Below are 21,852 nucleotides of genomic sequence, written 5' to 3'. Positions count from 1 at the left end.
ACTAGCAGCTGGATCATGCACAGGGTAGGAGCCCCCGGCTGGACACCAGCTTTCATGGGGGAGATCAGATTTCATGGTCGGATGCATTTTTCACAGCCGTGAATTTGGTAGGGACCTACATACGATGGAACACTCTTGAGAGAGAGAGAGAGAGGACATCTTTTAAGGGAAAGCGTCTGGTGTCCTGATGCTGGGAAGATGACATCATCTCTCAGAAGTCAGCCTGAATCCTTTCTGGAATGTCCTTCTGCCTCTTTCCAGGAGCGCTGAGCTCGTGCAGCAAGTTGATGAAGACGACATGATCTACCACGTGCTTAGTCAGACGGTTAGTCGAGAAAAGCCTCAGGACTTTGTCATCCTGGCGTCACGAAGAAAACCTTGTGATGAAGGGTACGTAAATTAGCAGGGATCCAGTGGCATGTTGCGTCTAGAGGGCTTACCCTGTGCAGTGCTCAGCGTTCTTCACTAGCTGGCAGTCAGTGCACAGAACAGGGACAGCAGTGCTGGGACTAGCCCATGGGGCTGGAAATGTCTCTAGTGTTTGGTCAGTGTGGTGGTAGCTTTTAGAGCTACAAAGTCTGTGCTTAGTATTAGCTTAGTATTTACGGTCTCTCTAAAATCCCCACAGATGGCGCTTTCTCTCCTTTTCAAATGCGTCTGGGCTGTCTTTCAGTGCCTGTGGTAGACAAGTGCAGTGTGTTGATCAGTTGCTGGAACCCCACACTTAAGTTCAGTGATGCACAGCCCTTGCAAGATGGTTGGTTTTGGACCTGCTGAAGAAAGGATCATTTTCATGGCAAATATTTACAATGAGCCAGTGAGTGAAAAATACTTTACCATGAAAATAGTTAATTCATAGCCTCATCTCTGTGGATCCAAAAACATTGCACAGGGGAGCGATTGGCACTGCTACACAACTTCCTTTTCACTGCACAATTGGTTGCAAGAGGGATCTAAAGTAACTTGAAAAAAGAAAAGGAGTACTTGTGGCACCTTAGAGACTAACAAATGTATTTGAGCATAAGCTTTCGTGAGCTACAGCTCACTTCATTGGATGCGTTCAGTGGAAAATACAGTGGGGAGATTTATATACATAGAGAACATGAAACAATGGGTGTTACCATATACACTGTAACAAGAGTGATCACTTAAGGTGAGCTATTACCAGTGGAGAGTGGGGGGGGGAGAGGGAGAACCTTTTGTAGCGATAATCAAGGTGGGCCATTTCCAGCAGTTGACAAGAACGTCTGAGGAACGGTGGGAGGGGGGGAATAAACATGGGGAAATAGTTTTACTTTGTATTTAATGACCCATCCACTCCCAGTCTAAAGTAACTTGTTGCATATAGAATATGGGTGTGTTTCAATATGTAGCTTTTTGTATTGCATGTAAGATCTAGATTGATACAGAGCACTCTAGATTGCTTGGTAAACTGGGTGTAAGCAAGTATGGATTTCAGTATGGCTAAATGTAAGCTTGTACAGCTAGGAAAAAAGAATGTCAGCCTACTTACAGAAATGGGGGGCTCTCTCCTGGGAAGCAGTGACTGAAAACCACTGGGATCCTGGGGGACAATCAGCTGAACACGAGTCCCCATGTTGTGGCCAAAAGGGCTGGTGTGATCCTTGGCTCTATTAAAAAAAAAAGATGCTCAAATGGGAGTTGGCAGGTTTTACTACCTCTGTATTTGGCACTGGTGCGACTGCTACTGGAATCCTGGGCCCCGCTCTGGGGCCCAGGAGTCCAGAAGAAGTTTGTATTGGAGATGGTTCTGAGAAGAACCACAGAATGACTCAGGGACTGGACATCATGCCTTCTGGTGAAAGACTCTGGTGGGGAGCTCATTCCAGTTACCCCTCCCTAGAGAAAGGCGAGCATAGGCAGGCTGTTCAGGAGATGAATCCTTGTCACAGGCTGTTCCTGACTGTTTTCACCCCAGCCTTCTTTTTAGCCCAGTTCTTTGGCTAGGAATTTCAGAGGAGTCTCAAGGAGACTGAATTTCAGTAGGAGCTGGGTGCCTGACTCTCTTAGGCTCCTGAAAATCCGAGTCTCCAGGTCCTTGGCACCAAGTGGATTGGGAGCTCTCGCTCTGACTGCAATGTATTTGCCTTAGTGTGCCTGGGGAAGGGATACCTTACCTGCTTTCAGTACCCAATGTGATAAAAAGACAGGGGACGCTGAAGCCACAGCAATGAGATTTGTAGATAGAGGCCAGATTACAGCCAGCTTCCCTCCCGCCCCGGCCCGCCCCGCCCCACCTTCTGTACTCATTGTTTTCAGTAGATTTGATTTTTTTTTAAAAAAAAATCACTCCAAGATATCTCGAATGTTACTTATTTTGAAGTCAATACAAGAAGAAATGCAGAAGCAGAAGGTGGACTGTGACCGTGTAGTGATGTTTCCATGCATGAATCTCTAGGCAGAGGTCATTTCCATTCTGTCACTGAGCATGTGTTGGGCCAGCAGTAGTGGGGCAGTTCTGCCACCTGCATTTCCTGGCATTGATCTGAGCAGGGTTAACTCGAGAGTTGGTATAACATCCCTGCTCCTTTCTCACCTTTTCAATATACTTGTGAACTGCTCCTAAGCAGGCTTCCTTCTCTGACAGGGACCCATATGTCGTCGCGTTCAGGTCGGTCACGCTGCCCACCCATCCACCCAACCCCGAGTACACCCGAGGGGAGACGATGTGTTCTGGCTTCTGTATTTGGCAGGAGACAGCCGAGCTAACCAAGGTGAGGCTTTCTGCTCTCAGCTATTTCAGGATAGCTGTGTCCCCCAGCGACAATCACTGTGGCCTTTACCCATGTTCCATAACCAAGAGCTCGTGCATGCTGACCTGTGGTTGGTACTAGTGTACTTTAGTTCAGCTCCCCAGTGCCCAGTTCAGAGGGGGAAAACACAAGGGCCTGCAAGTCTGGTGCTGCACATCCCTGTCTGTGCTGGGTTGGGGATTTGGGGGAATTTCTGGAGTCCTTCGATTTCCAACCCCCTCCCTTTTTAAAAAAAAAAAAAAACAAAACCTCTCCCCATCTCCCCCCCCCCCCCCAACACCCTCCTCCTTACTCTTACATAACACCTCACCTTCATGTGCACACATTTGTCCACATTGATCAGGTGGATAAATTATGCTACCCCCTTTTACAGGTGGGGAAACTGAGGCACAGCATGATTCCATGACTTGCTCACGGGGACAGAGGAAGCATTGAATTAAAAATGGATCCCAGATTTTCTGACTCCCAGCCCTGTCCCAATAACCCTCCCTTGTCAAAGGGCTGCATGTCCCAGGCTGTCCCCTGCCTAGTGGATGTACCAGTGTGGTCTGAGTGTGAACTCAAGTCACTTTGACAAGAGGAAATGTTAATACTACGGACGGTTCAAGTAATGGAGGCCTAATAGTTGAACTGCATTTCAACTATTGTAGTCTGGACTGAAAGCTTTTTCAAATTCTATAAACCTTTTCAAAATGTCCCCTTTCCATGCTATAAGAACAGTCTGGGCCACCATATTTGTGTCCAACCCCAAATTTTCCAAGCCCTTGTGTGCTGGCTTTGCTTTCAGCACTTAGGTTGGAATTCACCCTTGGCCACACAAAGCCAGAGGAATTGGTGGGAACTAAGCGAGAAGCTGGGTATTCATTGCCCCCAGGCTGCAGAGAAACCTTTCCACAGCTGCTATTCCAAGTTATGAGCTGGGATAGTGGCTCCTACCCTTCTGCACCCAAGGGGTTTCACAGCCACTGGATCAGAGGAACTGGCAGTTCCACGGTCTGTACATCCCCAAACCTCTCAGCTATTCAGAGCCACTGGGGAGAGACCCCTGCTGAACCATGGGAAGAGGAAGCCAGTATCTATGCTGCTGCTGGACATATTAGAAAATGACTTGTGTAGGTTTCCGCCTGTGGATATCCCCATAGCTGTCTTAATGAATGTGTTGTGGATTTCAGGTGTCCTATTACAACCAGGCTGCTCCAGGATACCTAGCTTATGTCACGACTAACATTGCAGGACTGTCCTCGGACTTCTATGTTACCTTCAAAGCCTGTGAGAGATTCCTGCAGAAGAACAAAGATGAGATCACAGTCGGGCTTCAGAATCTGTAACTGTTGGCCCTTTTTGCACAGGCTGTGTGAATATCTTGTACATATTGAAGCGGGGTCTGTGTAGGTGAGAGCACATGGCAAGTAATTACTTAGATAATGTTCGTGGCATTGCTAGGAGCACAATGACTTAAAATCCATTTATTGTAGCATGACTAAAATCCGCTCTTCTCTCTAGTGTGCTTGATGATGATGGTGAAAAATGTAATGGCTGGAGCCAATCTACCTAATCAGGGAGAGGGATTATTAGGGCCAAACTCTGTGGCAACTATTATGGTTTATCTGAGTGCAAAATTTGGCGTGGGGTGGGGTGGGGAGAGAGGTCCACGTGGTCCCTACATGGCCAGTGTTTCATTGTGAAGTCAGTTAGCTCACTTAAAGGTCTAGTGCTAGAGCAGCGTGTAATCTGCTTAAAAAAGCACTAGTCTTATTTTATTTGTATTCCTTCTTGTAACCTCATGTTCAGGAATTGACTTTCTGACAGCATCACCCGCACTTGAACCTTTGTAAAAAGTAAAGGTTACAAAATGGATTATTTTTTTCACCAGTTCTTGTAATTCAATGGAGGAATTGTCCATCTTTAATCTAATGAAGTAAATCAGGACAGGATTTGGGTGGGGAGAAGGCCAGCCTTGTCTCCTGTAACACAGTACTGTTGTGTTTGACACACTAGGCATTATGATGCAGGATACCTCATTGATGTGCTGCAATTTCATGTTCTGTCTTTCACACGCCATAAAAAGAATGGGAGTGGTAATAAAGAAGCCCATTCACCTTCTGACCTCAGGAATTCTTCTTGCCTGATTTTCTTTAGTTATTGAGTATTTTTCTTGATCAGCCCAAGAGAAAGTTTAATTGAACTGTTTTCTGTGGGAAATTGATTCTTCTTGTTTAAGAATTTTTAAACCTGCACTGCTGCTGTCTGAAGGATTTCCCCCCCTTTGCTGGTAAATAAAGCACAACTAAGGTGGATGGATTTCCAGTCTTCCTGCTTTTTGGGCCTTTATTCTGTGATGATCAACTGTGCAACTCAAATATCTGACTAAAATATTAGTCATCCCAGCCAGGCATCTCCTGGATTCGTGGCTGAGTTCTAGATCTCTTCAGGCAGGCTCAAGACTTCTTCCTGCTGACTATGGCCATAGGTGTGTATGGAGAAGTGACAATTAAAGCATACCCTAAAATACACTGTGCCCGCACTCTTGATACATATGCTTTTCTGAAAGGTACTGGCAGATCCTAGCTGGGAAGAAGAAATATGTCCCTCTCCCCATCACTTCTTTACTTTGTAGTGGAGGTTGATCACAAACTATACAGTGCCTGTGAAACTGGTGTGGGAGCGAGCTGGATGCTGATGAGCTAGAGTCGGTGCTTATCTCCTGGGGGTAACCTGAAGCAAACCACTGTAAAGAAAATGTCCCTCGAAGGCGAAAGGGGGAGAAATTGGGCTATGTGGAGAGTTCCACCTTAGCAACAACTAGCCCTAGATAAAAACCCCACAACCAAACTGTATCCAGCAAAACAGGCCTCCAGCTCAAGCAGATGAAATGACATTTATTTAAAACAATTATTTGTCTGACAGCAGCTCTTAGAGGTTATACCTACCTGCAGAAAGACAGTCCTTGCCCCCAAGAGTTTACAATCTGGTCAAACGGACAAAAGGTAGGAGAGAGGAAATCCCATCTCCATTTTACAGATGGGAAAACAGAGAGACAGAGATTAAGGATTTTTTTTTTTTTTTCAAAAGAGCTCGGCATGCTGGGTGCTTAATCTCAAAAAATCTAGTCAGAAGCATCCCAATCGGAGCGATGGGGTTTTGAGCTTCTTTTGTTGATCTAGCCCCATTGGATTTGCTCGGGATCACAGTGTGTGTGGTGGTAGAACCAGGATTTGAGACCAAGTGCACTGCCTTAACCACAAACCATCCTTCCTTAAAGAGAGAAGCCCGTCCCTTCCGCCCTGCCCTGCCAGTATGTGAACTACTGAGCAGGCTGACACTACAAACCAAAAGGGGATCTGTTTGGGAGACGTGTTCAAAGCAAAAAGTACATCCAAATAAATTAAACTCTACTCAGAGAATAGTTCTAATGCCCAGGCCCACAAGTGCAGGTGTCAGTGACAGACCTGCCACTACTGTGATTGCCAGAGTAATGCTTGCCAAGGCTGATCACTCAAAGAGAAGTTTTCCTATCAAATGGGCCCTGGAAAAACTTGGGTCACTTACCAGGCTCTCAGAGAAGTTCTAAGAAGTTAAGACATCCACCATCAAAGCATTTCTGCATTGTCTTGGTATGTTATAATAGACCCCCTTCTGTGTATGTGTTCGGATAGACCGGAGTCCTGGGAAGCCACCACAGTAGCTACCCTCTGTGTAACTGTGTTGCACAGTGATGGTGTAGCTGGGTGAAATCTCCAAAAGCTTTGTAATTGCCAGCCATGATCTACTCAGCGGCACAGCCTCCAGCTGAAATGACACATGTTGCCAGAGATCCTTACAGAGTGTGAGCATATCTTCTATCAATGGGTCAGTGTAACCAGCAGTTAGCACTTCCCTGGGCCAGCCAGGGGCTATGGTAACATATGGGAAAATGATGTTGATGGCTGTTAAGAATTCTTCACCTTGCATGTATCCTGGTGTCTCAAAGCTTCCAAAGGAGAGAGCCATGCTTATCCAGATGGGGTTCCATAAGAGATTCTGGGAATATAGCTTACTAAGGAGCTCAAGTGTAGGGCGAAGTGCTCCAGGTTCTGTTATGTTCAGGTATATCCCCCAAAGATTGAGATGTCTGTATACTGCAACTAGACACTGTTCCAGGGGGAGGCCTGCTGATGGATACAGTGCAACGGGAATGAGATTTCCACTGGTGCTGTTCTGTAATGCAATGTCCAGGGCAATCATGCCCCTCTTTTCTGGAGAACAAAGGAAAGGGAGATAGTACATAACAGTCTGAGCCTCAGTGATCCCTTTAACGTAGCAATGTATTTGTTATGTGTAATTAGCACTAAGATTTAAAGGGAGGAAAGGAGCTACATGTCTCCATTATGTGTGTTTGGGTAGAAACAATTCAACTGCTAATTTTCATTGGACTATGATATTTAATATATGATAGATTGTCTGCATAATTGATTCAAAGTGTATTCTTAACTGCAGATAACAAGCGCTTTCACTGTTCTGTGCATCATCCACCAGTTTCCAGTGTATCCTCTCCAGATAGTTATTTGGGGGTAGGGGGAAATAATTGATTTATATCTGGTAGCATAGTGAGATCCACAGTAGGGTAAGAGGTAACCTTCCACCTTTTGGCCTTTCGACCAGTAGCATTAGGGAGACTTAATCCTGCTTCTAACCTAACCCAGGATTGTTCCTCATGTAGATTCTTCATTGCCTGAAACAAGTCTGGTTTTATATTACTCCAGCAATGGGTCTTCTCCTACTGCTTCTGTACACTATTTCATAGATAGGGCCCTACCAAATTCACCGACATGAAAAGCACGTCAGGACCCATGAAATCTGTTTTTTTTTCCCCTGTGAAATCTGGTCTTGTGTGCTTTTACCTTATACTATACAGATTTCACGGGAGACCAGGTTTCCCAAATTGGAGGTCCTGACCCAAAAGGGAGTTGCAGGGGAGTCGCAGTATTGCCACCTTTATTTGTGCATTGCCTTCAGAGCTGGGCGACCAGAGAGCAGCCGCTGTTGGCCGGGTGCCCAGCTCTGAAGGCAGCGCCCTGCCAGTAGCAGTGCTGAAGTAAGGGTGGCAATATCATACCATGCCACCTTTCTGTGCTGCTAGTGGTGGCGGCTCTGCTTTCAGTACTAAGCTCCTGGCCAGCAGCCACCGCTCTCCAGCTGCCCAGTTCTGAAGGCAGCGCCACCGCCTGCAGCAGTAAGGTTAGCAGTACTGAAACCCCCCTACAATAACCTTGACACCCCCCTGCCCCAACTCCTTTTTGGGTCAGGATCCCTACAATTACAACATTGTGAAATTTCACATTTAAAAGGCTGAAATCATGAAATTTATAATTTTTAAAATCAGATGACTGTGAAATTGACCAAAATGGACTGTGAATTTGGTCGGGCCCTATTCATAGATCTTAGTGTTGGTACTTTTCTCCTGATAGTCAGTTTAAATGTGCTTTTGCTCAGTTTAATCCCATTTATATCCCCTTGTTTCACCCTGTCTCCTTACGCTGTTCTCATTATTGTGGTGTTTTTTGCAACATGTTCTGCAGGCTTTGTTCTAGGAGATGCATAGACTACTCCTGTCATCCATTCCCAAGCTCTCAATTACCTAACCTGCCTCACTGCTGTCTGTAAATTTGGGTTTATAGGCCACCAGAAAGTTTGTCAGGACTTACTGACCCTAGTCTGACAACTATAGCATGAGTTACAACTCTTAGGAACTGCCAAGTCTGTGACAACTTATGAAAACCCCTCCAGTTCTGTTAGATCAGTACATGGGGAAAGACGTGTTACTCACTTTTAAGAATTGACAATGTTTCCAGCCTGTTCTCATAGTGATCCATCCCATACCACTCTATCCACAGTTCATCGGAGTCTGCTGGGTGAAAGTAATCTAGCAAATTGCCTCCAGGATAGTAGAATCTCTTCCTTGTTGAATTCACTGTTGGGTTGAGAGGGGGGGAAAATGCTGAGTAAAATCATTCCCTTTCAGAGTGCTGTGCGCGCTTTTGTCTTTAGGGCTATGGCTACAGTAGGATACAATGTAGGAACCATAACTTGCCATCATTACAGCTGTACCAACTATGTTAACAGTTGAGACTGTCATGTAGACCGTATTTTCCACTTTGTCATCTGACCCTGCTCAAACTAGATCACAGCCTAGAATTTCACATATAGTTAAACACTGCTTAGTCCCTTGACCTAGCTTGAATGTGTTCCCAATAAGCAGCCATTTAGCTAATAGTCTTAAGTATTACACATGATCCTTAAGCTAAGTTGGGTCTCTGGAACAGAGCCAATAAAACCCCATCTTGACTAAGTGGAGTACAGCTGTTTATCCTGCTTGTGCCAGAGGGGAAGCAACTACATTTCTGAGGAAAGGGTGCCTACTAGTTTGGGAGGCGGTAGGGGAAGGTAGAGGGACTCATTGCTCCCAAACTGAAAGGGTCAGCCTCAAATTCTGCCAATCCCATGTATTGTACAGAGGGACCTGAGAGCAGAGCTTGGGACCAATACTTCCTGATAACCAATACTACAGGATGAGCAAAAGGCAGGGGAGAAAATGGATTATTGTCTCTCTAAGGATTCCTTGTTTGTTTCTTTGATGTATAATGGAAACCCTGAATTTACTTTTTAATTCTTCTACTTAATTTTATGACTTTAGAAATGTAGGTCTTCTCTACCTAGGAAGAACCCAGAGCTCTAATGAAATCATGACATCACAAAAAACTAGCTTAGGAGCTATTGATGGAGGAGGACATTTTTTTAGCCCAGACTGTTTAAAACTCTGGGAATTTGTTTTGGTTAACACCTACTTAATTCTAATGGGTAATGCATCCTTTCTCCCAAACATCCCTTTGTTCTAGATTCAACACCTGTGCCTTTTTAGTCAGTGTGTGCCATCAGTCAGCTATCCTTTATGGCCCTAACAAGTCTTCCAGCAACACTAACTAGAAACCAGACTTATGATATCTTTAAGGTAAAACAACTAGCAGAAGAAACTTTTAAACAATCTTTCAGGCCTCCTGTGTATCAAAAAAGGGGGAAAAAGAGCACAACCCCTTTCTTTAAAGCAAAGAAACTTTGTTACAGGTCCCAGAGCAAGTGCCTATTTACAGTATCTACCACCCTCACTGCATAAATGCACATCAAAATATAGCCAGGACATTTTCTCTGCCTTTTCATAATTGTTCTTTCAAGTGGGCTCAAGTTAGCTGCTGGCGAAGGCGCACGTGGACGGTCTCACCACCATCGGTCTGAGCCCCTTTGAAATTGGTGTAGCTTTAGGAGGCAGTGTGGCCTTGGGGACAGGGCAATGGAATGGGAGTCAGTAGCCCTGGCTTCTATTCCCAGTTCTGCCACTGAGCTGCTGTCACCTTACACAAGTCACTTCACCTCTCTGAGCCTCAGTTTCTTCTCACATCCTTTGTCTTGTCTATTTAGATAATCTTTTTTGGAGTGGGGACTGTCTCCTCCTATGTGTATGTATAGCACCTAGCACAATGGGGTCCCAATCTCATTTGGTTCCTCTGGGCGCTACTGTAATACAAACGTACAAGCTGCTTCCTTGAACTGCGACAGAACAGGATCGTAAATGTCATAATAGATTTGTTCAGCACGGCTATTATCCCGGATGAACAGGAGATCTTCCACTGCGATTGGATCCGTCTTCCCCTGCCACAGAGTCAGGCTATACCTGTGGAGAAGAGAGAGCGTTGAGCTGGTCTGGGATTCTCGCAGGTTCTCTGGCTGGCTTTTCAATAGTTGGAGGTACAGTTGTCTAATTAGCCATTGCTAGTTTGGTCCCTTTCAAATGGAAGTTTTTAGTTCTGGAAAGATGACACTGTCCAACACCCTGAGCAGCTCTCTTTTAATGAGAGACACTGTAGAAGGGTTTCAGAGTAGCAGCCATGTTAGTTTGTATTCGCAAAAATAAAAGGAGTCCTTGTGGCACCTTAGAGACTTGTAGAAGGGTTGTTTATTTGCAAGTGTCTGACTATAGAAAGGTTTCTGTGACATGGGAATAATTTGTACTTAGAGGTCCGACCACTTGGAGCTGCAGTGTAGGCAAGGTGCTGGTGTCCAGTACTGTTCTTTAAGTCAGTGATTCTCAACTAGGGGTATGTGGACCTTTGGTGGTACTCGGAGGTCTTCTAGGGCAAAATCAACTCATATAGATCAGTGTTTCTCAACCTGGGGCTTGCAACCCCAAGTCATGGGATAGGTTTAGAGGGGTTGCAGATGCAGGGCTGGCATTAGGAGGTGGCAAGCAAGGCAATTGCCTGGGGACCCACGCCATAGGGTCCCCCCACAAAACTAAGTTACATGCTCCCGCCCCGGACGGTGGGGCTTGGGCTTTAAATCCGGCTCACCAGTGGAAAAACGGGCTGAAGCATCACAGGGAGATGGAAGTGCAATACTTGTATTCCAATGGATTTATTTTATAATTCTATGGTAAAAATGAGAGAGTCTGCAATTTTTCAGTAATCGTGGGCTGTGACACTTTTTTGAATTTTATTTCTGACTTTGTTGGCAAGTAGTTATTGAGTTAGGTGATACCGGGGGTACTCAAGACAAATCAGACTCCTGAAGGGGGTCCAGTCATGTGGAAAAGTTGAGAACCACTGTTTTAAGTGGTTTAGTTAATCCTGCTCAAAGGACTAAAGATAAACTTGTGTGGTTAACTCCTTACCTATCAGACTGAGCCAGCAGCCAGCTGAAATGGGGCCAAGCCAATCTCAGCAGGACGGCCCTGACAGGGAAGGTGACCCTTTGGGGCAGCATCCCCACGATGCTGTGCATCTCTTGAATCATTTTCTGAGTGTAGGTTTTGTTGGGGAACAGAAATGAATAGAGGGTCGTCCACCCTAGAGAGAGTGTGCAGTTTGGGTACTTCTCCTGGATGAGTGAAAGGAATCTAAAGGAACCACGTACAGAGCAACAGTTACTGTTAAGACGGGCAAACAAGAAGCCAGTAAACAACAACTTACTTATGAACAACACGCTAGATGGCACTCTTTTTATATCTACTGTACTACACACACTGCTTTTTATAGGCAACTCTCAGAACCCTTCCAACAGCAAGCATCCCCCCCCCCCTTGGGAAACAGGTGGGAGTCTGGGTAGACCACGGTAGAAACTCAACACAGTGATGCATATTGACTGGGAAATTTGCTGTGGACAGGTAGGTTTTACTGTAGCTCAACACTAATCCATTAGACCCTTAGCTTGCTCCTCGTATGAAGCAGAACTGGCCTCTCTATTGATTCACATAAGATTGCAAATGGTGCAGAGTGAAAATACCTGTCTGGTGACAGAATTCTGAATAAAAAGAGGAACTTTACCCCAGTCCATGCTCTGATTCCCATGTATTTTGAGCAATGCAGTAAAAGATGTAGTAATTTGGAAAAACTGTACAAAAATGTAGAGCCTAGGTGTTGAACCTCAAAGTTTGGACTTTGGGCTGGGCTAGAAATTCCAGCTAATTTTTTTTTTTTTTTTTTAAACACTGTGGCATTTTGAAATCCTGGGTTAAAATGCCAAGGTTGATTTAACAATTCTATAGAAAATAGAAACTCTGTAGGTTTTTAGAGTAATTTCTGTAGGACCCCATTGGTTTGATTCCTATTAAACTGTACAGGATTTTTTTTTCCTTACGAGAGGAAAAAGTTCAGAGCGGAATTTAAAAGTCCATTCCGTTGCTCCTACTTTAACTCACTTTCTGGTGGTGTGTGTTTCTTCCAAAATAGTCTGAGCTAAATTTGGGATGGAAACCCCAGATTTTAACTCTGTTAAAGTGTTAACTCTGTAACTCCTGGCTCTTTTGTAGGCTTAAAGATGTAGCTTTTAATTTTTTAAATACAGTATGAGAGCTCCTATTAACTGTATGTGCACTGAGAAATTTGAACAGATCACTTTAAACCAACAGAGTTCAAAAATCAGTTTCTCCTTTATTTACCATAGAGGAGAATGGGAGCAGGAGACCTCCAAGATACAACTCCCATGAATCACCATGGCAGTGTCCCCAGATCAAAATTTGTAAATTTTCAAGGGTTTAGATTTTTTGATGAAAAGTCAAAATTCTCCATGGGAAGCTGAGACTTTTTGCCAAGAAAATTGTTTTAGTTTAAAAACACAATTTTCTGTCAAACAGTTTCAGTGGAAAATTTTTGCATAGCCCTGGCTAATAGTGTTACCAGCTGTTACAGGGTAACCAAGGATTATTAAACTCAAGACTCCAGCAGGCAACTGGAGGAGGGAGTGATTTCTGGAATCTAAATATGTTCTCCAGGGGCTTGATCCAAAGCCTCTTGAAAGCCCCCCACTTGTGTGAATAGCCACTGGATTAGGCATTCAGTGACCTGGGATCTTAAATGGTTCGTTTTCTTCTTTTTTCCTATATAAACTTTTTTTGCCCACCTTTGTCAGCTCTTTAACTGAACTCCATTCTTGGCGCTTTATGGGGTCACAGATTTCTTACTGCAGTAGAGGATTGTTGCTAGTGTATAACAGAGTATTTTATACCAAAGCTATGGAAGTGATCACTACATCCTGGGATATAAATAACTGAAAAGTGCAAAATAAGCCATGAAAGTGATTTAAGAAAAATGCATTTTACTTACAAACTTGCGTTAACTGCAGTGTTTATGGGGACATTGGGACCCATTAGAATATCTGCGTTTAACCACAGAGGTCTATTGAGCTTCACTTCTGAGGATTTCTTTAGTAAAATATTCAGAGATGGGCTAACTGCCTTGATGCTTTTGAAATCCAGCTTGATACCTGTCCGAGAAAGAATCCAGTGAGAAATTCCATTAGTATTTAATAGCAGCTGGCCAATTATGCACCAATGTAAATAGAAGGCCTGTTTCTACAGCTCCATGGGGTCCTGGTCTAGGACTAGGGCTCCTTGGCACTATGGTCATACAAATAATTAATGATGATGATGATATCTTTAACATTACCTATTGCTAGTCCCCAGCACTGCCCCGTCATTCCCTGCCAAATGGGGTGTGAAGAGCATGCTTCCAAATTCCATATGTTCATAGACCACTCAGGGCAAAGGGTTACATCAGCTTGTTTAAAGGCATAGCACTTTAGATTACCTTTGCTAGATGAGTTAAGGACGACATCCAGCCATTCCTGAAAAGAGTTGTCACTGTAAATAGCAGGGGGATGGGCCATGATGGGTTTGTCGGTCTCATTAGGAGTGTTATGTCCTTCTATGTTGACATCTGCTTCCAGGACCATAACATCATCTGTATGCACAATGAATTCACAATATGAATCCTTGACTGGAGTCTGTGTACGTAAATTACACCCTCCACGCTTGTCAGTGTCTTCACAACATATGAAGGCAGCTCCCTATAGGCTCAATCCTGCAAGGTGCTGTGCACTCTATTCACTACCCAGCAAAGCATTTAAACATGTGCATAGTCGTACTGAAATTGATGAATTACTCAGGTGCTTAAAGTTAAGCATGTGTTTAAGTGCTTTGCTAGATAGGGGCCATGATGCTCAGCTCTTGGAGGCTCAAGCCCTGTGCTCTCACAGATACATATGTGATGTTTCCTGCCTGTGCTAGACCAAGGAGCTGCAATGTCTGTCTTTAAGTGGGATGGTCACCTACAAGGCAGCCAGCTGCTTCACCAGTTCCAGGATAATAGTTTCTGCTCTGATCATAAATATGGCCAGGGAAAGGAGGAGCCCCTATGGTCCATTAAATGATTAGAGAGATGATAACAAAAGGCCTGATCCAATGCCCCTTAAAGTCGATGGGAGTCTTTCCATTAATTTAACTGAGCTTCAGATCAGGCCCCAAATCACCCGTCTCTTCCAGCTGTAACTAGTCCCTGGCCATTCCTGGTGAGAGATACCAGACTGGAAAGTTCCAGTTTTTCTTTCTGGAATGGTTCCAAATGCTCTGTGATGAACCTGAGTTAGCAGATAAATCACAGTTAGGGGTTTATCTCATAAGGTCAGAAGAAGCTGATTTTTTTGGTACTGTCTTGCATCACTATGGAACTTTCTGTACTTTCCTCTTGTACGTTATCACCACAAGATAAAACTGCTTCAGGTGAATGTGGCACAAACATTCAACTTTTACAGACTAGCTTTATCTCATGAAGCTATAAGCAAGCCCTGTTTATCGCTTCAGGTCAGACCTCCTTTCAGCATATCTAGGATTTCTGCTGCTTGATTCAGTGTGTAGAATGATGTTCTCAGCTGAACATTAAACTTGAGCAGACCTCTTCTATTCCTTAAGTATTCTACTTTTTACTATTACAAAGTCCAGTTTCAATCCATTTAGTTTTGTCTTAAATGTGGGATAAGCCCCTCAGCATTGTCTTCTGGGTAGGAAATATCTTTTTTGCCCCAATCAGATAAATTGATAAATGAATCACTCGACAAATGCTCAGTTGCTACTATTTTGATCAAATCATTCCAAAATCTAATATTCTGAGTGTTTGCCTGAGCTCCCTACGTTGCGTGCGGGCAACTAACTCTCCTGAGTGAAATCCTGGCCCCCCTGAAGTCAAGCGGGAGTTTTGCTATTGACATCAATGGAACCAGGATTTGACCCTATGGCTTTCCAATATCATGTAATTAGAAACACAAAGGACAGGGACCTAGGATTTGCCAGACTGGGCGAGACCACTGAATCATGTAGTCTGGCATCTTGCTTTTGGCCATGCTTCAAAGGAAGGAAAACTCCCCTCTAAATATGTAGTCAATTGTTCAGTCCTGTACCCAGTGAGAAAGGGGGGGAAAATTCCTTTCTGCATCTTGCAGATGATCTGATTACACCCTGAAGCGCGAGAATCCGCTCCCCTTGCTATCTTAGCTTTCCTAGCTACACAGGTTATTACAGATGGAAAAAATATATTTTACTCTTCAAGGCATCCGCCAGCTCGCTCTTTTTGTTTGCAGAATGGTACCAGGTGACCAGCAATCCATCCTTCCTGTCAATGCTCCCCAGATTTAGCAGGTATTCTAACAGGTCTCCGTCTGTCTGAAAGGCTGGTTTGGGTGCAGAGTCTGAAATACCAAGGAAGATTCGTAATAAGTAATTTTTAGGGCTGTCGATTAATCGCAGTTAACTGACATGATTAACTAAAAAAAAAATCAATCAATTAAAAAATTAATTGTGATTAATCCCACTTTTGAACAATAGAATACCAATTGACATTTATTTTTGGATGTTTTTCTACATTTTCAATTGATTTCAATTACAACACAATACAAAGTGTACAGTGCTCACTTTATATTATTTTTATTACAAATATTTGCACTGTGAAAATAAAAGAAATAGTATTTTTCAATTCACCTCATACAAGTACCATAATGCAATCTCTTTATCGTGAAAGTGCAATTCACAAATGTAGATTTTTTTTGTTACATAATTGCACTCAAAATCAAAACATTGTAAAACTTAAGAGCCTGCAAGTCCACTCAGTCTGTCTTCTTGTTCAGCCAATTGCTAAGACAAACAAGTTTGTTTACATTTACAGGAGATAATGCTGCCCACTTCTTATTTATAATGTCACCTGAAAGTGAGAACGGGCATTCGCATGGCACTTTTGTAGCCAGCATTGCAAGGTATTTACATGCCAGATATGCTAAACATTCTTATGTCCCTTTGTGCTTTGGCCACCATTCCAGAGGACGTGCTTCCATGCTGATGATGATGATCGTTTTAAAAAAAAAGTGTTAATTAAATTTGTGACTGAACTCCTTGCAGGGAGAATTGTATGTCTCCTTCTTTGTTTTACCCGCATTCTGCCATATATTTCATGTTATGGCAGTCTCGGATGATGACCCAGCACATATTATTCATTTTAAGAACACTTTCACAGCAGATTTGACAAAGCGCAAAGAAGGTATCAATGTGAGAGTTCTAAGGATAGCTACAGCACTTGACCCCAGGTTTAAGAATCTGAAGTGCCTTCCAAAATCTGAGAGGGACGAGGTGTGGAACATGCTTTCAGAAGTCTTAAAAGAACACCACTCTGATGTGGAAACTATAGAACCCGAACCACCAAAAAAGAAAATCAACCTTCTGCTGGTGGCATCTGACTCAGATGATGAAAATGAACACATGTTGCTCCACCCTGCTTTGGCTCGTTATCAAGCAGAACCTGCCATCAGCATGGACTCATGTCTCCTGGAATGGTGGTTGAAGCATGAAGGGACATATGACTCTTTAGCGCAGCTATCACATGAATATCTTGCGATGCCAGCTCCAATAGTGCCATGCGAATGCCTGTTCTCGCTTTCAGGTGACATTGTAAACAAGAAGCAGGCAGCATTATTTCCTGCAAATGTAAACAAACTTGTTTTCAAGTGACTGGCTGAACAATAAGTAGAACTGAGTGGACTTGTAGGCTCTAAAGCTTTACATTATTTAATTTTTAATGCAGTTATTTTTTTGTACATAATTCTGCATTTGTAAGTTCAATTTTCATGATAAAGAGATTGTGTAACCCACACACCTCCTGAGTGTCGTGTCCTGTCCCATCCGAGAGCAGTTAGAGAGAGATATAAAATGAGTCTGCTCTACAGCCTTCGCGAACAGACAGTTGGCTTTTAGCTCATGCGGTAGAGGCTCATGTATTTAGCTCCTGAGGTTCCCCGCTTCGATCCTGCCCGTCGCCGACCGGCGTCTGTCGGCGTTCCAAGAGCATTATTGTAGTGTTATTAGGTGAATTGAAAAATACTGTTCTTTTACAGTGAAAGAGTAAGAAAGAGTACTTTTTCTTCTTTTACAGTGCAAATATCTGAAATTAGCATATTTGAAAATGTAGAAAACATCCCAAAATATTTAAATAAATTGTATCCTATTCTTATTTTAAAAAGTACAATTAATCGCAATTAATTTTGGGAACCAAATGGGAAACTAACCCAAGCAATAGCTGGGTTTTGAAGAGTGGGACCTGAAAGGAAGTAATAGGAGAACTGCTCCCATATGTTTATGGCTACACCGAAGAAACCTCCGGTTCTACAGACTATGTCCTATTGTTTTGCTGATTTCAATGGAAAGCTGCAGCACAACGGGGGTGGGGAAAGGGTTACACCTGTTGCCTAAGCAGACTTTTTGGCTGGGACACAATGGAGTTAATGCCAAGAGTGACTGTAACTTGGGAGGAACCGTCCTGTGACTCCTAGTTCTTACTGTGCTAAGACGTGCACTATGTTCGCATCTGCAGACGAACATGAATGGTGCTGGTCAGATGACAATGCATTTTTGATCTCTGTATGCATAACAATGTAGACGCTGATCCCTGCAAGGGCAGTGGTTAAAAATCTAATTAAAAAACACCTTGCTCTATATAGTCTCCCAGTTCTAAATATTATGTCAGTAACAGACTGTTACAACTCAGGCAAACAAAATATAAATCCCCTCTCCAGGCTCACAAATTGTATATTAAGTTTAGTTTAAGGCAGTTTGAAAGGACAGCTCTCCCACCTGTAAAGTCAGTGTTTACAATGCCTTGGGATGGCATTTATATTATCAGTGAAGTGTCATTTCTGGGGAAGCTCTCCTTACATATCCTTTCTGCAGACAGACTCCAGGTACCCCATTTATTTTTAACAAATGAAGCCTGTTCCTCCACAATGAATGGTGTAAGATATTCTCCCTGATCCACAAAGCCATCACACAATCATCATTGCATCTATCACACCTTAGTGTCTTCATTTTCTCTCCCCCCCCCCACTCACTCCCCTTTTAGCACAGCTGGCTCCCATCCAGTTTGTTTCTCCTTCTTTTCCCCATTCAAATAGTTTAGCCACTTGCTCCAAATGCACCCTCAGGAGCCAATCAGCCAGAATTTAAGGTCAAGAAGCATTTACCGGTTTGGCTTTGTACCTTGGGGGGGATTCCTGTTAATGGTCAGACTCACAGCCAGAGCGATACAGGTAGAAATCACTGCCACAACGCAGACACCAATCACTGTGGCTCCTGTCACTCCAATGGAAGGACACCTCCTCTGACTGGAAACCATGACAGTCCTCTGGGTGCACCCACTCTTGGGCAGCTGAGTTACGAAATTCCAGCTTCCTTCAAAAGAAAACCGAGCGTAGCAGAGCCGGCTGGCTGAGGCTGGGGACGTTTGTAATGATTAAACTTGCCGAAGGCTGACACTGCTAAACCTCAAACACGCTCCAAAGGCAGGAGCTGATGCATACATTGGGCTGATTCTTGGACAGCTTCTTTCTAACAGCTCTGCCTTGGAGGGCTCCCCATCTACCACCCAGCACTGCCTTTGGGGATTGTACCACAGGGAGGCCTTTATGGAACTGCCTCTACGTAGGTGTCAGCCCCTCCTTCCTTCAGCTGTCATGTGGGCACGGCTGGATTTTAAGGGCCAAGTTCCATTCCTTCGCTCTCTCTAAGGAAAATGTGTCTCCCTCTTTCTGGGAGCTGATTTGTTAATGTCACGCCTTCCGTTTCCCAAGCCAGCACCAGACAAGTGCTCAGCTAAGGTTACACTGGGAGAATGCTAGGACGTGGCCAGTGCAGGCTGAGAACAGGGCGCCTGCAGGTTTGAAAAGAACAAGTATAAAGCCATGTGGCTGGGATCCCTGCCTGATGGCATTGCGACTAATGCAGCCAGTCACTACAGTAACCTGAACAGTGTAGCTTAAGGTTACAGTTTGAACCACAGAAATCAGGAACGGCAAACAGGCAGGCATTCACAGGAACCTTATCTCACCACACTGCACACAGCAGTGTCAATTTTGACCTCAGATACATCTGTGAAAACTCACTGAAGTCAATCAGATTTGCGTTTTCCACTCAGGGCAGGATGGGGCCCACAGCACATTGATGTTGGCCCATGTAAGTCCACTGAAGTCATTTGGAGCTGGGTCGATTTTCACTGGCTGAGGAACTGGCCAGTTATATTTAACAGTGTAACTAGGAACCTACCCTACACCCTGCATGCAATGGAGCGAGTTAATCCCTCTGTGAGAACCTTATTCTTGATTTAAAAAACCAAAGAACTGCACCAGACTGATGGTTGCAAACCTCTGAGTAACTAACCCACCACTACAAATGTAATCCCCGTTTGGTGCTGGCTTGGTACCTGTATGAGGTGTGAACAGGAGATGGGGACTTCACAAGCTTTGCACAGTCCCCAAGTTTCTGTTGCCTGGGCTAGTTTCACTGTGCTGCTGGTAGGTCCCCGACACTTTCTCTGTTTGGTGTGCTGAAGATTAACGCTACTTGGCAGTGCCTCCAGGGAGACATGGGGTTAACCACACTAAGGCCGTGGCTACCACGCAAGACCTCACAAATAATTCAAACTCACACACGCAAACAAATTTTAAAACAATAACTAAAAACTTTATGTAAGCATTTGATTAAAGAGACCTAGCCAATACAAATATTAAATGATTAAAATGCTTAGAGAGATTTAATAATGCTGTTTAATTACTAAAGGCTACACCGGCAAGCATACGAAGTCAGGTGATCACACATCTCCCCAATGTTCCTAAACAGTAGAGTCTCCCCGCTCTCTGTTCCCACGTCTCAGGAACCGGGGTGTTGCACATGTTGCAGGTCTGTAAGGAGATGGTGTTAGAAACACACTTCACTACACTGGGAACTGGCAATGTAGGGCTTGACGATTCAGGTAGCTGAAAGCCCTTTTGCACATGCAATGTGCATTAATGGTGAGACATTAAACCCTACCTATCTAACTCTAACAAAGGGGACTCACTCAGGGTTCTTTGTTGGCTGAGCAGGCAGGAGATTCATGCAGGCAAGCAGGTCCTCCCTGGGGACTGCTGGAGAGGGACTAACTGCCCACTTCCTCCTGGAACAGTTTTGAAAGCTTGGAACCCCTGGGTTCAGTTGTAGTTAGGTCGCTGGAGCCCAAATCCCAGCTCTGGTGTGGGCTGGCTGCAGGGCAGGCAGGCTGCAGATGGTGGCAGGAGAACTGGACTGTCTCTACCTGTTGCTGGCAGGCTAGGGGAAGGAGGAGCAGATTGTCTTCTCCTGAGGCTTTTCTGTAGGCTGAGGTTACAGATTGGCCAGTTGCTGGGCCTGGAAGTGCTGTCGAGGGAGGAGGGTTGCCAGGGTGACTGGGGGGTTGCATCCCACTCCTGCTGCCCGGGAAGTCAACAGTGTAGGACTCTTGTCGGGGACCCCATGGAGGCCTAAAAGGTGAGTTTCTTCTCTTGGGGCACAGCCCCCTCACTAAGAGGGTGTGTGTAGGGAGGGTGGGGGGCTACATCCTTAATCTTGATGCCCCCATCAAGACTTAGACTCTAACTGTTCAAAAGTCCAAAGTATCCAATGTCCAAAACTGCAAGGTCTGCAAGTCACTTATCTAAACAGTGCTATCTGGTTACACATCATTCCTGCTTAACCACATCATAATGTTTATCTTCTACTTTATATAGTATGAACCTTCACAGGGAACACATGAGGCAGCATCTGACAAAATTAGCCAGCGCTGATATGAACCTTTGCACCACACTCAACAGAAACTCACCAGGCACTGCAGGGGAATCGTAGGTGAGCTGGCAAACAGGCTTTATCAGTCTCTGAGGCCCTGCTTCCTCTGAAAATCCTTCTTCTGTGTTTGCTGTAGTCTTCACGACTTTAGGGGTAAAGTCAGGTGGTTGTGTGACTTGAGGAACTGTGCTAGCATCTGTAATCTCACTTTCTTGTGCTCTATATACTTCTACCGTGCCTTTCTGTTGGAGCTGCACTCCAGGACCGGGTATGGTGACTGCTTTCTCTGCAGCAGAAGAAGGGTGCCTGTCAAATATAGTGGTGTCAAAAAAGCATTGGTGATGGATAAACACACTGTGTCTCATTATCCTAGGCCGACTTGCACTCTTCCTCTAGAGGAGCAAGATTACTTCCTTCAGATTACTTGGGTTCCTGATTTCTAGTCACTAGGTGAATCACAGGGGACTTCACTGTAGGTGCTTCAAGAAAATGAACTAACTGTCCTATTGGCAGAAGCTGGTTTCTGTGCAAAACTTTTATGTTGCTTGGTCCACTTTCTCACTTCAAGTGGTACACTGGAATGTCTGGTAGCTTCTGAACTATGAT

The 21,852-nt window shown here is 44.3% G+C and overlaps 2 protein-coding genes across 7 annotated transcripts in view; one reads left to right on the top strand and one right to left on the bottom strand.

Annotated features, from left to right (window-relative positions):
• The window catches only part of ACOT11 (acyl-CoA thioesterase 11), a 118,679-nt gene extending 113,604 nt beyond the window's left edge, over nucleotides 1–5,075 (top strand). For all 6 annotated transcript variants that reach the window (XM_043520537.1, XM_038414612.2, XM_038414611.2 and 3 more), the window contains 3 exons: nucleotides 262–390; nucleotides 2,609–2,735; nucleotides 3,947–5,075. In XM_043520537.1, coding sequence (XP_043376472.1) covers nucleotides 262–390; nucleotides 2,609–2,735; nucleotides 3,947–4,102 — 412 coding nt within the window. In that variant the 3' untranslated portion in view covers nucleotides 4,103–5,075. The remainder of the gene's footprint in view (nucleotides 1–261; nucleotides 391–2,608; nucleotides 2,736–3,946) is intronic.
• A 411-nt stretch (nucleotides 5,076–5,486) lies between these two features.
• On the bottom strand, nucleotides 5,487–19,245 carry FAM151A (family with sequence similarity 151 member A). The gene is made up of 8 exons (XM_038413751.2): nucleotides 18,652–19,245; nucleotides 15,675–15,821; nucleotides 13,889–14,041; nucleotides 13,406–13,565; nucleotides 11,476–11,700; nucleotides 10,340–10,479; nucleotides 8,581–8,724; nucleotides 5,487–7,009 (listed from the first exon to the last, which is right to left on the bottom strand). Exons 1-8 carry the CDS (start codon nucleotides 18,785–18,787, stop codon nucleotides 6,342–6,344), a joined length of 1,773 nt encoding a protein of 590 aa, XP_038269679.2. The 5' UTR covers nucleotides 18,788–19,245; the 3' UTR covers nucleotides 5,487–6,341.
• Nucleotides 19,246–21,852: the final 2,607 nt, after the last annotated feature.

The sequence above is a fragment of the Dermochelys coriacea genome, chromosome 8 (assembly GCF_009764565.3).
Source record: "Dermochelys coriacea isolate rDerCor1 chromosome 8, rDerCor1.pri.v4, whole genome shotgun sequence".
NCBI classification, from domain to species: domain Eukaryota; kingdom Metazoa; phylum Chordata; order Testudines; family Dermochelyidae; genus Dermochelys; species Dermochelys coriacea.
Note: the sequence above shows the minus strand (reverse complement) of the source record. Positions and strands in the feature narration are given on the sequence as shown.

What these genes read in the sequence shown, in the direction of transcription:
- FAM151A (XM_038413751.2), bottom strand. Translation starts at nt 18,787, where the DNA reads ATGGTTTCCAGTCAGAGGAGGTGTCCTTCCATTGGAGTGACAGGAGCC. An exon ending in TAACAGGAATCCCCCCCAAG is followed by an intron (nt 15,822 to 18,651) that starts GTACAAAGCCAA and finishes TTGGTATTTCAG; the next exon opens with ACTCTGCACCCAAACCAGCC. An exon ending in CTGCTGGCTCAGTCTGATAG is followed by an intron (nt 10,480 to 11,475) that starts GTAAGGAGTTAA and finishes TCTTCTCCACAG; the next exon opens with GTATAGCCTGACTCTGTGGC.